General features: G+C 36.4%; 1 protein-coding gene across 2 annotated transcripts in view; it reads right to left on the reverse strand.

The window, feature by feature from the left end:
- LOC117402488 (leucine-rich repeat-containing protein 1) overlaps positions 1 to 15,228 on the reverse strand; it is a 48,388-nt gene that overhangs the window by 10,526 nt on the left and 22,634 nt on the right. Inside the window, exons 5-10 of one of the 2 annotated variants that reach the window (XM_034003686.3) lie at positions 8,621 to 8,677; positions 8,311 to 8,374; positions 7,664 to 7,738; positions 6,719 to 6,863; positions 5,194 to 5,312; positions 3,377 to 3,460 (exon numbers count right to left, since the gene is read on the reverse strand). In XM_034003686.3, coding sequence (XP_033859577.3) covers positions 3,377 to 3,460; positions 5,194 to 5,312; positions 6,719 to 6,863; positions 7,664 to 7,738; positions 8,311 to 8,374; positions 8,621 to 8,677 — 544 coding nt within the window. The remainder of the gene's footprint in view (positions 1 to 3,376; positions 3,461 to 5,193; positions 5,313 to 6,718; positions 6,864 to 7,663; positions 7,739 to 8,310; positions 8,375 to 8,620; positions 8,678 to 15,228) is intronic. The other variant, XM_034003687.3, reaches the window with a different exon arrangement.

A 15,228-nucleotide genomic window follows, 5' to 3' on the forward strand; every position in this document is an offset into this window, starting at 1 on the left:
AAAGACATTTTAGAAGTTAAACAGTAATTAACAAATGCATAAGCTTAAGAAATTAACAGGTCATCTTGAAGAACTGGCAATAATTCTAAATGCAAAAACAACCAAAATGATGCCTAAATTTGGATCAATCTATATTATCAGCAAGCCACAGTTAAAACTGTGGACCTGATGGTGCTTTTAAATCAGACACAATGTTAGATTTTCTCAAGGAAGTAGCAAAAGTAAGGTAATATCAAATTAAAAGAGAGACAGATATGCTTGCTTGTTGTCCGGTCTTGAGTGTGATTAAGGAGATGTCTGCAAAAGCTTCTTTAGTGCATAAATACAGCACAATAACTTAGTTGTGTTATATACAGTGCCTATAGAAAGTATACACCCCCTTTCAAAATGCTCACCTTTTGTTGCCCGATACCCTGGAATTAAAATGCATTAAAATAGTTTTTTTTTTCATTGATCTACACATCCTACCCCACAACTTAAGTGAAAAAAATATTCTAGAAATTTGTAGAAAATTAATAAAAAATAAAAACTGAAATAGCTTGGTTGGATAAGTGTCCACCCCCCTTGTAACAGCAATCCTAAATTAGCTCAGGTGTAACCAATCGCAATCAAAATCACACACCAAGTTAAGTGGCCTCCACCTGTGTAAAATTCTAGTGATTCACATGATTTCAGGATAAATTCAGCAGTTCCTGTAGGTTCCCTCTGCTGGGTAGTGCATTTCAAAGCAAAGACTCAACCATGAGCAAAGTTGTTGAAAGGCACAGATCAGGGGATGGGTATAAAAAAATATCAAAGGCCTTGAATATCCCTTGGAGCACGGTCAAGACGATTATTAAGAAGTGGAAGGTGTATGGCACCACCAAGACCCTGCCTAGATCAGGCCGTCCCTCCAAACTGGATGACCGAGCAAGAAGAAGACTGATCAGAGAGGCTACCAAGAGGCCAATGGCAACTTTGCAAAGAGGCTTTTATGGCCAAGACTGGTCAAAGTGTGCATATGACAACAATATCCCAAGCACTCCACAAATCTGGCCTGTATGGTAGGGTGGCAAGAAGGAAGCCATTACTCAAGAAAGCCCATCTTGAATTCCGTTTGAAGTATGTAAAACAACACTCAGGAGATTCTGTAAAGTGTTGTGGTCTGGCGAAACTTAAATGGAACTTTTTTGGCCTTAATGCAAAGCGTTATGTTTGGCGCAAACCCAACACAGTGCATCACCCAAAGAACACCATCCCTACTGTGAAGCATGGTGGTGGCAGCATCATGTTATGGGGATGTTTCTCATCGGCAGGGATGAGAAGGGATAGAAGGATAGAAGGGAAAATGAATGAAGCAAAGTACAGAGAAGTCCTTGAGGAAAACCTGCTGCCCTCTGCAAGAAAGCTGAAACTGGGACGGAAGTTCACCTTTCAGCATAACGACCCAAAGCACACAGCCAAAGCTACACTGGAGTGGCTAAGGAACAAAAAGGTAAATGTCCTTGAGTGGCCCAGTCAGAGCCCCGACCTAAATCCAATTGAAAATTTGTGGCATGACTTGAAGATTGCTGTCCATCAACGCTCCCCAAGGAACTTGACAGCTTGAACAGTTTTGTAAAGAAGAATGGTAAAATATTGCCAAATCTAGGTGTGCAAAGTTGGTAGAGACCTATCCCAACAGACTCACAGCTATATTGCTGCCAAAGGTGCTTCCACCTTATACAATTATGATCTTTCAGTTTTGTATTTTTAATATATAATTTTTTTCCTCAATAAAAACTTTTTCCCCTTAACAGTGTGGGATATGGTGTGTAGATAAGTGGAAAAAAATCTTCATTTAAATGCATGAAACTCTGAGGCACTGACACAACAAAATGTGAAAAAAGCTCAAGGGGGTGTAGACTTTCTAACTATTTCAACACTATAGACCGTTAGAGGTTTCAGAACGATAACAACACACAAAACAGAAAACGGATAATTTGACTTGCTTAGTGCTGAAAAGCTTAATATAAATGAACATTTCCAAAGGTTTGTTGAGAAATATTTTCCACATTTAATACCGCAATAAATTTACAGTAAGGCTTGCATTAAGACCACATTTTATAATTGAACAGCAGCTGCATGGTAGCATGTAGGAATATCTTTTTGTTTATCTCTTTTTACTCGACGCATAGCACTATTAAGAGTAAAAATGTAATTTATTCTGTGTCTCACCATGGTTCTCTTGTTGCCAAGTTCCTCATTGACAGGAATCACAAGTACATTTGACGACCCCCCCCCCCCCCCACACACACACACATTCCATTCTACTGTCCATAGAACACCAGTTTTGGACATGCTACAAGCACTGATAGAAGCAACATGTAAAATGCAATGTAACACAAAAGCTCAAAAGTGCAATAACATAAAAGATAAAGTAATTTACAATCAATGCATTTCTGGATTATGGTTATTTGGAATGAATGCAGTCCATAATACAATTGAATAGTGTCTGAAAGCACACAGACCTGGTTTTTGACAGTTCCCTGCTGAGCAAAATAGCAGATCCTGTACAAGCCTGCATGCATGTAAGGGTTATACAACGGCAAAGACTTACTCACAATGCTATCATTTTCCTAATGTTCCAAGCAGCAAATACTTAAAAAGTAAAAAGAAGGATTCACTTTTCCTTATTTAGTACAAGAAAATAAGCAAAAAACATATATCAAATTTACAGCACACAATACCTTAATCTGCCACTCTAACTAAATTACATAAATGGAAATGAGTTCATTTATTTATTTTTTTAATTTAGGTTCAACATGAACTGCTTACCCTAAGGAGTGGCAAACAGAAAAATACCTAAACCCCACACACAAACCCCAACCGTTCTGGGCAGTTGGTAGCAAGTCTGTTTCTAGTTTATCTGCTTTGCTGGTTTGATACAACATGACCTTTAGCGTCTGCATATTCACTAGATCTTTTACCACAAATCGCAGGTGCATTCGTGCCAACTGCTGATTTTGTGTTTAAAAGATGAACTCAGACTTGGGAGGCGCTGTGGTTTTTGTTTCTGATGTGTTTAACAGAAAACAAAATCACAATACATTCCATAAACAGGGCTTAAGTTTAATAACAAAATAACTAACTGACTTTGTAATCCACACACAGTTATTACGACAGTATGTTTAAATCAGCCGAGGAGCAGTTTACATGGTTAAGGCAATATTGTTTGTTGCTGACTTGTCCAGTTGCTTTATGTGTAGCTGCAAAGCAAAATAAAACAGTTGCAGCCAAACCAAAAATGATGCATAATTTAGAAGATATATAACCCTGCACTGTAAAAATCAATAGAATACAGTAAATACAGATCACTGTTATGTGGTTTATACCACATCATTTAATTTTTACATACCTCTTTTGGTAAAGTCATTAATCTATTTCGGTCACAATTGAAATTTGACATTTTCCAAAGTTTCCCAATACTTCTCGGCAAACACTGTTAAAAAAAAAAAAAAATCTTAATTATTGTTGCACAGAATTAATCTACAGCATGCAGGAAAGAGATGGAGGACTCCGACTCGAGTCCAATTTGAGTCACAATTATAGATGTCTGTAAGTGTGTCGGTAATATCATAAATTATGAACATTTAAACATTAACATGGCAAATATTGGCTTTACAGTCATGTCTCTGTAGTAGTAGGCCTACATCTTAACACAGTGATCTTTGTTGCTTACGATACTGCAATTTGATGCATGTTTTTTAAATATACGAACCATTCTAAAGTTCTTAACGGTGAGAAAAACCAGCAATACTGTTTGTTGATTTTCATGCAGTATACTGTACTGCAATAATAATAATATTTAATTAATCTTATTTACATCGGTTCTGAGTTGTTGTTTATGTTTAATGCTATGCCTGGTGAGTTGCAATGAACTGCTCTGTTTATCCATTAAAAAAGCTGAGAAATTCTGGTGGTGGCTATTTGTAAGTTTGTGCTTGGAAACATTGCCAGGTAAAAAATGTGTTTCAAGAGTAGGATCCCTGTGTAAAGGTTTGTGAATGACCAAAACCAGTTAAAAATATTTTGACTAGTACCACGTTTATTAAAAAACAGAATTAGACAGGTAGAGTAATACAAAATAAACCTTAATATTCATAGTAATAAACATCAAGACCAGCGGTCCACATAAGCTGCATACATGCGCATTAAAAAAAACAAAACAGAAATACGCACTAAATTTAAATTTAATGCGTAAAAATATGCATAGCAATTTTGCTGCACAGCTTATCTGCCTCCCCTAAAACTTCCACTAGCAACTACATCTTCCAGAATACAATGTCTTCAGTTACTAGGAAACTGTGCACAAGAAAAACCAACCCAAACATTATCCAATCTCTGGCTAGCCCTGTTGTCTTTGCAGCCAATCACAGCAAGAATAAGAAATTCGCCAGCAAGCTACACAGGTTAAAGCATAAACACCCCAGTCCAGCTACAAATCCATCTGGAACCATCGTCAGAGGCAACCGCTAAGAAAAGGTGCCTATAATATTAAATGAACTGTTTTATAACTTATTAAATGCATGTCCTTATTTTATTTATCTGTATGGCTTTATATTTAAGTTTGAACTTGTTCACTTAGTTTAAAGAATTTAATGTTAAAATAGAAGGAACGTAATTAAATTTGCAGAGTCAGTGTGATACCTCGAAAAATGCGCTGAGTCAATAAAGAACCTTTTAGAACACACGCGTGGTTGTACAGTAGTTCAAAGTTACATTGCATTTAAAATGGAAGGCTCTTTTCTAATGCCTATAACCATTAAATATTGTACAGTATTTATCGAAATTACTCAGGACTTCAAGGTAATGCTGCATTGTACCCCGTGAAAATACATTTTGCTCTCTCAGTGTTAAAATCAGAGGGCAAGTTACTCCCAGACCCAAAATCTTGTCTGGAGCGCTGCTTGAGACATATGGGTTTGACTATGACTCGAAGACCATTGACTCGACTCCAGCTCTGGTGCAGGATAAGTTTCAAAATTTAAAAAAAAGGCAAAACTATCTAAAATCAACAAAATATGTAACTCAGTAGAAAAGTGAGAAGGAAAAAAATGTTTTCTAAAGCCTTGGTTAGCTCCTTTAAAAGTTTCAAATTAAACTCTCAGTGTTTGATAGCCATGAACCTTAAATAGGAGGACATTTGTAAACAGCAGTAGTACCATTACTTACAAGAAGCTGGTTATCAGTGAGTACAAGCTCAGTGAGGTTCTCACACTCTCCAATACTTTCAGGCAAGTGTGTTAGTCGGTTCTGGTCAACCTTCAGGATTGAGAGCTGCTTTACTTTTCCTACACAAGATATAAGCACACAGGTAAATCACACACAAATAAAGTATCATTTTTAATGGACAATTCCAATCCAATTGATTAACATATATTTTTATGGGAATATGTGTTCACTACAAACATCCATTCATATATACATTTACTTTTTATGGATACAGCATTAACTAGAATCATGCATTATGGTGACCTCAGCCACTACAATACCTTACACTGACATCATTGTCACAGCATCAGCACTGTGCCTTGCAAAACTCTCTTTCATTAGTAACAATAAACATTTTGTTTTTTCACTATTGGATGAAGGTCAATTAAGTTCAATGGGTACTATGTTTTGTGCAATGAGTCTTGGAACTAGAACAAGCCTTTAGCTTTTGTATAAAAAGGGGATTTTATTTATTTATTTATTTTTAACAAGAGTTCCCAGGGTCTTTTTAACTTCTACTTAACATTTTGCTTATTTGTGCTTTAAAGAAGTGGCATGAAATAAAGTGAACACAGTTTATGAAGACTGCTGTGGGTTTCATGGTAGATGCTACTTAAATAGCACACTTTTTAACCCCATGCGTAAACAGTAAACTATCAAGCTGAAATTGTCTTATTTAGTGCAGCAAAAAAAAACCCAAAAAACACCACACACACACTGCCAGTCCAATTTATTAGTTCCTATACCTAATGTCAGGTTAAGCCCCTGATTTGCCCAGATCATAGCCTCAAATGATGTTAACCCATTCAGTCATTAATATTTCATGCAGTTGCTGCAGAGAGGAAGGCAGGCAATCATGATGACGAGCGAACTGTTCAGGTTCTTCCAAAACATCCTCAATTGGATTGAGATCCAGGGATTGGCCATGGAAGATGTCTAAAGTCTATTTATTCCCTCAAACCATATCATCTTAAAAAGTTGACATCACCACCAGGATACAAGAGCAGCATTGTTGGGTGGACAACTTGACGAAGTAAACTACATTCGTTCTGCTTCAAAAGCAATGAAGGGATTTGGGGTACACCAAGAGAACATTCACCACACCAGGGTGATAGAAAATCCAACCCTTTCTCAATAAAGTGCTGGCAGTGTATACCTGAATTGCCCATCAGCAAGGGTTACCTATTGGTTACGGAAAGTGAAATCATTTCACTATTTCAGGGTCAAGTAGCTATATTTTGAATATTGGCTTCAAAATAAATGACACAGCCTTTATGTTTGCTATGGGCTTTAGTAGGTGTTCAAACAAAATCTGTTGGTTTTTGTATGTCTGTTACTGTTAGTAGTATTGAAAATCCTACGATTGATTATTATAGAAAAAAATTTCCATGGCCGCACTACATATTCCGATAAATATGTAACAATGTGAAATCAAATAAAAAAAATGGCTCATAGGGTTTCAATGTTGAAAGACAGGAACACATACCAATACCATCTGGCAACTCCTCCAATAGATTCTGGGATACAAGGAGGTCAGTCAGGGAGCAGAGCCCACTGATCTCTTCAGGTAACCTTTCCAGTTTATTCTCAGACACATCCAAACACAGCAGGTTTTTCATACCTCCAATCTCCTGTTTTAATTAAAAAGGTAAGAGGTTCATGATCAGACATGCAATGTCAGACATTTTTCTAAAGTAACTGGCGTTTCTACTAAGCAGGGTTTTCAGTGTTATTGTGTTAGTTTTTTGTAGATGACCATAAACAGGATATATCATACTCTTTTTATAATGTCCTTTTGGTACGTCCTAAAACAGAAACTTCTGAAGTTTGGAAGTGTTGATCTTAAGCTCAAATAACAGCAAAGCTGTCAATCACTGTATTATGCGTGCATTATCTATGCTCAGCAGTGAAGAGTTGTAACAGTTTTCTTTCAGAGTACAGAGTTTATGGGAGGGTAAACCTAGTGGAATAAAATGTCCCACTGTTGTGAGGATTCTAAAATGCGCACACAGTCTTTATTACAACCCAGACAGTAGGGGAATTTTATTTCATACCTAATAGGGCTTAATTGTTTTAGGATCTGCAAATATTAATAGTACAGACATCCACATTGACAAATACACCCAGACAGTAAGCATCACATTATCTTTCTCTGGAATGAAGCCATACTTTTCACGTTCTTACAGTATTATGACCAGAACAAATTCAGAAAATATGGGTTTGAATGAAACCCTATTTACAATAGAGTTTGTGTGTATTTGTGTTTCCACTTATTTATTGCCAAAAACTGTTAAAAACTAAATATTGTTTATGAATGACAGCAGAACAGTTCACGTCTGGTATACACTACCACTCCAGTGATTTTTAAAGTTATTGGCTGTATAAAGTGGCTCTTATTTTGTGTAAGTTTAAAAAATGTAAATTATCTTACTACAGGCAAATCTGCCAGTTGGTTTCCATCCAGCCAGAGATCCTTCAGGTTTAAAAGTGAGCCAATTGTTTCTGGCTGTAGAGGGGAAATTATACAGCATACATTAGTAGCCTGCATGCCCTGCCCCATTTAACACCAAATCAGAGCTATCAGTACAGTCTGTTACCAATTACACTTATTGTGTTTGGAACAATGACATTTTTTAAATGTAAAATATCATAAATATACTTTCTTTTAGAAACACACAAATTATGGTAAATGGAGTAAAGCTGAAGCATTAACTTCACATTGCTGACCGCTTTAAATGGTCCCAAAAAAAGTATTTAAATTCTCCTACAAATACTTAAATACCATATGGGAAGGTCTTGTAAGGAATAAAAACTACTGTAAAATGCTAAATCTAAAATACAGGGTTACAAAGGGTCTTGGTGTAACATCTATGGGCTACATGCATTACAGCACCTCCATTCTGAACTGACCTAATCATCACACTGCATAAAATTAAAAAAAGGTCAAATGGATCTTGTCTAACTCAATTCTTCAGAGATTTTATAAACGCTTCAAACTGGGATTAAAAAAATATCACTTCTTGAAAAAGAAAAGTTTTTGGGGCTTAATACAACAGTAAATAAAAAAAAATGACACACCAAGTGGTAAAGCTCATTGTTCCCTAAATCAAGTTCCTCTAGTTTGTGAAGTTGGGCCAGTGACCTAAAAAGACAAAATAAAGAAAATATGCATACTGTGCGTAAAATATTGATGTCACAAAAAATGAAATAATGTAAGTGTCTGTTTTGAGAGATACTTAAATATGGGGTGTACAGTAGATTCATATATTCCGACTCTAGGTTACCGTTCTAAAGAAACACAACAAATCATTACTTTTACTTTATTGTTCATTTTAAAAATACAAATTAAGCTTGTAAAATATTAACATCATACATTTAAGATACTCACTCTGGCAAATATGTCAGCAGGTTCTCCCTTAATTCCAGAGAAATTAAATTACAAAGGCTAAAAAAAAAAAATTAAAAAAATTAAATTGAGGTCATGAATGGTACGGCGATAAGTTGCATCATACACTTTTCCATAGTACTGTCTAAAACTAAAACCCACACTAGACAGGTTATTTATGTTGGGCATAATTGCAAGTACACCAACTTACAAAAAAATGTGATTGGCCATGTGTATTATCCAGCATTGCAGGTTTCTGTATTTTGTAGCACGTTTGTTCGTCACAATACTTTGCTTTTTATTTATTTATTTATTATATTTTACCTCCTCCACGCTCCAGATTCGAACTGCTGACCCTCGGAACTAAAGGCAGACACGCTACAGTTTTTTGCGAAAGGGTAATCCCCCCCTAGTGGGGTTTGTAGTCAGTCTTTATGCACACATACAATGTACCTGCTCAAGATGGGGTTGATCTGTCAGAAACTGCTTGCTTTGTGTTTATCTGGTGGTGGTTTTCTGCAAAGATTGCATATATGCATCAATTTTTTTTTAATTTTTTATACTTTATAAATTTAACAACTTATAATATTTTGTTGATAATATCATTATTTGCCAAAATATAATTGTTCTGCAATACAACTTTTAACACTGTGTGCTCCACATTTCAGTGTGAGTTGGGGCTGCAGGTATATTATATAAATATGATATAAAAAGGCATGTATTTGTAAATCCTTGTATTTGGTATTAATGCAGGTCAAACTTGTATCAGTGTCAAAAACGCATTACAGACTGCATAGTTATTATAAATACCATGAATACAATGTCACGCTTTTAAGGGCTGTTTTTTAGTTTATTAACTGTTAACAAACATTGTTAATTTTTAGCTAAAGGTTAAGGTTAGAGTTAGGGTTAGGGTTAGGGTTAATAAAAACCTGATTTAATTTGCTAAACATTACTACAGTAACAATTTGAACCGATTTCAAGCATATAAATCGACTGGGTATTAATTGTCCATAGGGCTGTGGTCAGGGTTTCCCCTGGGTTCTAGATTTTTGTAGTCACTAGTGACTAATCCTTTCTAAAAACATTAGTCACTCCAGATATTCAATAGTCACTACTGGCGCACAGCTCAAGTCTTCAAGGGTGTTATGAATCCTGTTTTTATTTTATACCTTAAATCACTGTATTGACCAAAACAATTATTTAATTTAAACCGTTTTAATAATGCTCTACAGTTTAAATAAATTGGTAATGTACAGCTGTAAAGTTTTAGAACATTAAAATTCAAGAACCAGATTCATTTGCCCTGAAAAGCTACATACAGACAGACACAGAATGCATTATGAATTACTTGTACCATGTATGTCTTTTTACAATAAAAAGAAGAAAAAAAACAGTGTTAGTAGAATATTATATACAACCCATGGAAACAGAGTTTTCCAATAAGGCTGAAACTTTGCTGCTTGTTTTCTTTTTTGTTATTTGTTATTTGTTATGTGCGCTTGGTTTGCCCGTGTTACACAGAACACTACAAATAAAATGTCAAATATACACTATGTATTTCGTTGGTTTTGTGGATTTGCTATGTTTTTAACTTATTTTAATACTGCACATAATTATATAGTTTAGAAAATGATACTTACCAAAACCATGCTACACGTGAACCGTATTACATAAGAATTTCCTTTATTCCGATTCCAGTGGTGTTTTCGCAATGCAAGATGTATTGTAGGCATATATACAGTGCCGTATAAAACCACATACATTGTATATACAATTTTATCATGCTCGTTATAGGCCTACTGGCGAAATGGTCAAGAGACAGTTGGTGCTTAACACATACGGAATAATTTTGGCCCTGAATTTTAGCACTTTTGGTCATAGAAAACACACATTTCACATATTTTATAACGTTACCGTAGGCTACTTTTTTTTTTAGTTAATGATGCGTTTTCGTTTCACAAATCTTCTGCAGACAGTATTTTTAGGAACAACTATAATAACCTATATTTCAACAGTCACTGCCGAAGCTTATTACTTTCTTCCAGAAGTAATGGTCGGGTGTAACGGATACAAGATTATATATGCGCCGGGCCATGTTGTTAGCAAGCCTGATGTTGTTGTCCATGCTTTACTGTGAAACTGCCTGTGTAACCCGGGAGGGTGCGAGCGCATTCTACTGGACTGTAGAATAAGAGCACGGGAGTTTAATTATGAAAATGCAAGTGTAAAGAAACAAGTAAAAAAGATTAGCCTGTCGTCAGACATGTCATGGTAATACAACATACATTCATTTACTGCGTATTGGTATTGATTGCGTCTGGTTAGGGAAGGGGGACACACGAGCGCGTTAAGAGAATTTCAGCGGGACATTGGCGCAATGGCGCTAACACCCGAGCACAGCCTCCTAAAGCGGTCTGGGTTGCCATGGTAACTGACACGCAACATGAAACTGAGGCGCTGAATGGCTGACTGCATTTACGTCGCTTACCACGGGATGAGAACGTTGTAGAGTAAATGAATCGATGAGGCCGAGGCGCTGATCTGATCAGCAGCGGTGCCTCTATGGTTTAGCGATCCCTTCTTTTAAAGAACGAGACGTTGTGTGTGACTTTAACAAAAGGGATTTTTTTTTTATAGTACAAACAGAAATGATCGTCACTAGTGACGATTCCACTTTTTTTTTTGTCGTCACTTTCAAAAAACATTTGCAAATTACGAGAGTGACGAGCGACAGCAAAACCCCTGGCTGTGGTGTGTGTTTGATTGATCATCCATAGGGCTCTGGTGTTTGATTGATCATCCATAGGGCTCTGGTGTTTCCAGTTTTAACTGGCCTATTATATATTATTTACTAACAGTTGACAGAAAATAAATAATGTACATTAACATGTTTATTAGCTGTTTGCTAATAGTTAATAAACAAAAAACGGCCCTTAAAATAAAGCATGACCAAAATAGCTTATGCAAACAGGAATACTGGAATTACAGTTTTGCAAGAATTTAATTATTTTGCTTAATGGACACAAAGAAATAAACCAGGAGGTACCAGCAGATGCATTCAACCCTACTGTATCTTTATCCCAACTGCTGCACCACAGATATGTTTCATGTACTGTATTGTAGAAGTACTGTAAACACCTAGTACTCAAGGCTTCAGAGAGAAAATACCGCTGTCAGAAACGACAGTAACTCAATGCTAGGCAATCTAAAGATAAAAAATTTAAATTACTACAGGAAAATTGTTAAATCTGTAGCATCGATGGCTATTTGTCACTCCATCTACCAGCTTCAGTTTGAAGTTCTCCTTAGAGATGCATCAACTGAGTAATGCAATTGCCTTTTACTTCATTCACAATACAACATGTTCTGTTCTGGAATCACTAACATCAAGGTTTTCTGTAATAACAGCAAATAGACAACATTCTGTAAGAATAACGGACATGCTATAGTGGTAATCTTAACACCTTTTCCAAACCAATCTATTGCACAATGTTACATGCTGTTGGTCTCTGAAAACTTTAAAAAGACTGACAGAACCTTCTGGCTGTAATTTCAGGCTACAGCTGTGTCCTATTTCTCTAGTCTGTGTTACAGTAAGTAGGAAATAAATCTGAGTAAATGCAAATCTCATATAAAGCTACAAAGGAGCATTTTCAGGGATTAATTGAAGAGGCACAGTGATCAGATAAAACTCACAGAAATGTGGTTTATGGCTATAAATAAATAAATATCCTCTACTGCAAGATGAATGAATTACAGTTCTTTCTGCAATGCCGTCATCAACTGTAGTGCCTTGAGGACAGATAGCAAATATGACCATCTGTAAATGGCATACAGAAAAGAGGAGGCAGGTTGGGGTCCTTTGGGCAGTTGTGAGCAATGGGGGTAGGTTAACAAAGGAGTTAAACCATCATGACTCTCTGATTACAAGACATAAAACAACAGTCCATATATGCAAAGTAGTGCCTATTATTAAAATCAGAACAATGCATAATAACAATAATTGGAAATTATTTTCCGATTAAACAGAATTTTACCACAGACTCAAATAAGCATAGAACACTCATATAGAACACTCCCACACAGAACACTGCCATATCCTAAGAAAAGAGCAATTCAATAGCAGGGCCTGTGCTGCAGCAAATTCAAAAGATGCATACTGACGGGTACAGTTTTTGTGTAGTTTTTGAGTCAAAATAGTCCTACGACAGAAATAAAGCTACATACAATAAATAAATAAATAAATAAATAAATAAATAAAAGATTTTATTCCAAGATTTGTAATTAATAAATTCCTCAGGACAGACTACTTATTTTTTACAGTTTGTTAATGAAACCAATAGTGTGATATTAATTTGCATCTCTGCAGTACTACACTCAATAGCTGTGTAAAAACAAAAACAGTTGTAGGTGTAAACATTACCCCCTTCCCTTTATAAACAGTATAGAAAGTATTCATAGGACCAAGTTGTGTTTGTTTAAAACAGTACAGCGCCGAAAAAAATGTGTGAACCCCATAGGATTTTCACATATTTCAAACCTAAATTGTTATTAGATCTTAATCTAAGTCCTAATAATAGATAAAGATAACCTGATTAAACAAATGACACAAAAACATGATACTTTTTCAACATTTATTTATCCACAAATGATTCAACATTCAATATCCATGTGTGAAAAAGTATGTGAACCTTTAGCTTCAGTAACTGGTGGCACCCCCTTGAGCAACAATGACTTCAACTAAGCGTTTCCTGTAATTGTTGGTCAGTCTCTCACATCGTTTTTGAGGAATTTTGGCCCATTCCTCCTTACAGAGCTGCTTCAACTCGGTGACATTTGAGGGCTTCCTTGCATGGACAGCTCGCTTCAGGTCCTACCACAACATTTCGATGGGGTTTTAAAACGCGGAATGTCTTCTTCTGCAGCCACTCTTTTGTAGATCTGCTTGTATGTTTAGGATCATTGTCTTGCTGCATGACCCACTTTCGGTTCAGCTTCAGCTCACGGACGGATGGCCTGACATTCTCCTCTAGAATCTTCTGATACAATGCAGAAATCATGGTTGTGTCAATGATGGCAAGCCATCCAGATCCCGAGGCAGCAAACCATCCCCAAACCATCACACTCCTACCACAATGCTTGATGGTTGGGATGAGGTTATTTTGTTCAAATGCAGTGTTTGGTTTTCGCCAAACATAACGTTTCTCATTGAGGCCAAAAAGTTCTACCTTTGACTCGTCTATCCAGAGAACATTGTTCCAGAAGCCTTGTGGATCATCTGGGTGCTCTTTGGCGAACTTCAGATGGGCAGCAATGTTCTTTTTAGAGAGCAGTGGTTTCCTCCTGGCTATCCTTCCATGAACACCATTCTTGTTCAGTCTTTTTCTGATAGTTGAGTCATGAACACTCACATTAGCCAAGGCGAGAGTGGCCTGCAGATCCTTGGATGCTACTCTGGGGTTCTTTGTGACTTCCTTGATGATTTTCCGGTTTGTTCTTGGAGAGATTTTGGTAGGGCGAACGCTCCTGGGTAGAGTGACTGCGGTCTTGAACTTTCTCCATTTGTAGACTATCTGTCTGATAGCGGATTGGTGGAGCCTCAAATCCTTACAAATGGTTTTGTAACCCTTTCTAGACTGATGAGCATCAATACCTGTTTTTCTGAGGTCCTCAGAGATTTCTTTTGTTCGTGGCATGACGTGTTTCCACACACCCGTATGGTGAAGACCAAACTCACAAAGTTTCACATCTTTCTCTAGGGTGGGGCCTCCCAAACTCACCCCTGAAGTCTGCCTAATTATTTAAAACACCCGATTCTAATTATCCCCTTAATTGAGCTGATAAAACCAGGGGTTCACTTACTTTTTCACATACCCTGAATCTTACTCATTGTTTGTCTAATTCATACATCATTTTGTTTCAAAAGACATGCAATTGGTTAATATAAACACTACTGGATATTTAAGAAAAGACTGGTTTTGATTCAAGGCGGCTATCATGGTAAAACTATGGAATTTCCATAATTATCATTGGGGTTCACAAACTTTTTCTCGGCACTGTATATGCAGTGCCCACTGTCTCTACAATATATTGCAATTTTTACCTCAGTGAAAATGTGAACAGTATCTTAATAAATGGAAAATGAAGTATCGTGACATAGTTTATTCACTCTGTCTGATTCCGGAGTGCAACGTGTTTTGCGACTGGTACAGCAATTTCTTTCACTAAACCGCAAAGGATGTTGTGGTCATGCCTACTGTAGGTCAATCAGTTCCCTACAAGCCTCCGGAACAATTCTCATTATCAGAATCTTAGCTCTACTGTTACAGTACATGATTTTCAGGCTTTTACTACATCACCATGGTAACCCACAAATTTGCAGGGTTTTAAATACGACTACATGGAACACAATGCGTGTAACATTACCCCAAATCCATAATCTGTTTAAATAAATAAATAAATAAATAAATAAATAAATAAATAAATACAAATAAAAATAAAACAATGTAAAATTATTCTCTTGGAGCAGGCATATGTTACATCTGTGCACTGAACTGTCAAAGGCTAGTTTTTGCTACTGTCTAAAATGCTTTCTATGAAAGATTCCA

This window comes from Acipenser ruthenus, chromosome 5 (genome assembly GCF_902713425.1).
Source record: "Acipenser ruthenus chromosome 5, fAciRut3.2 maternal haplotype, whole genome shotgun sequence".
Taxonomy (NCBI): domain Eukaryota; kingdom Metazoa; phylum Chordata; class Actinopteri; order Acipenseriformes; family Acipenseridae; genus Acipenser; species Acipenser ruthenus.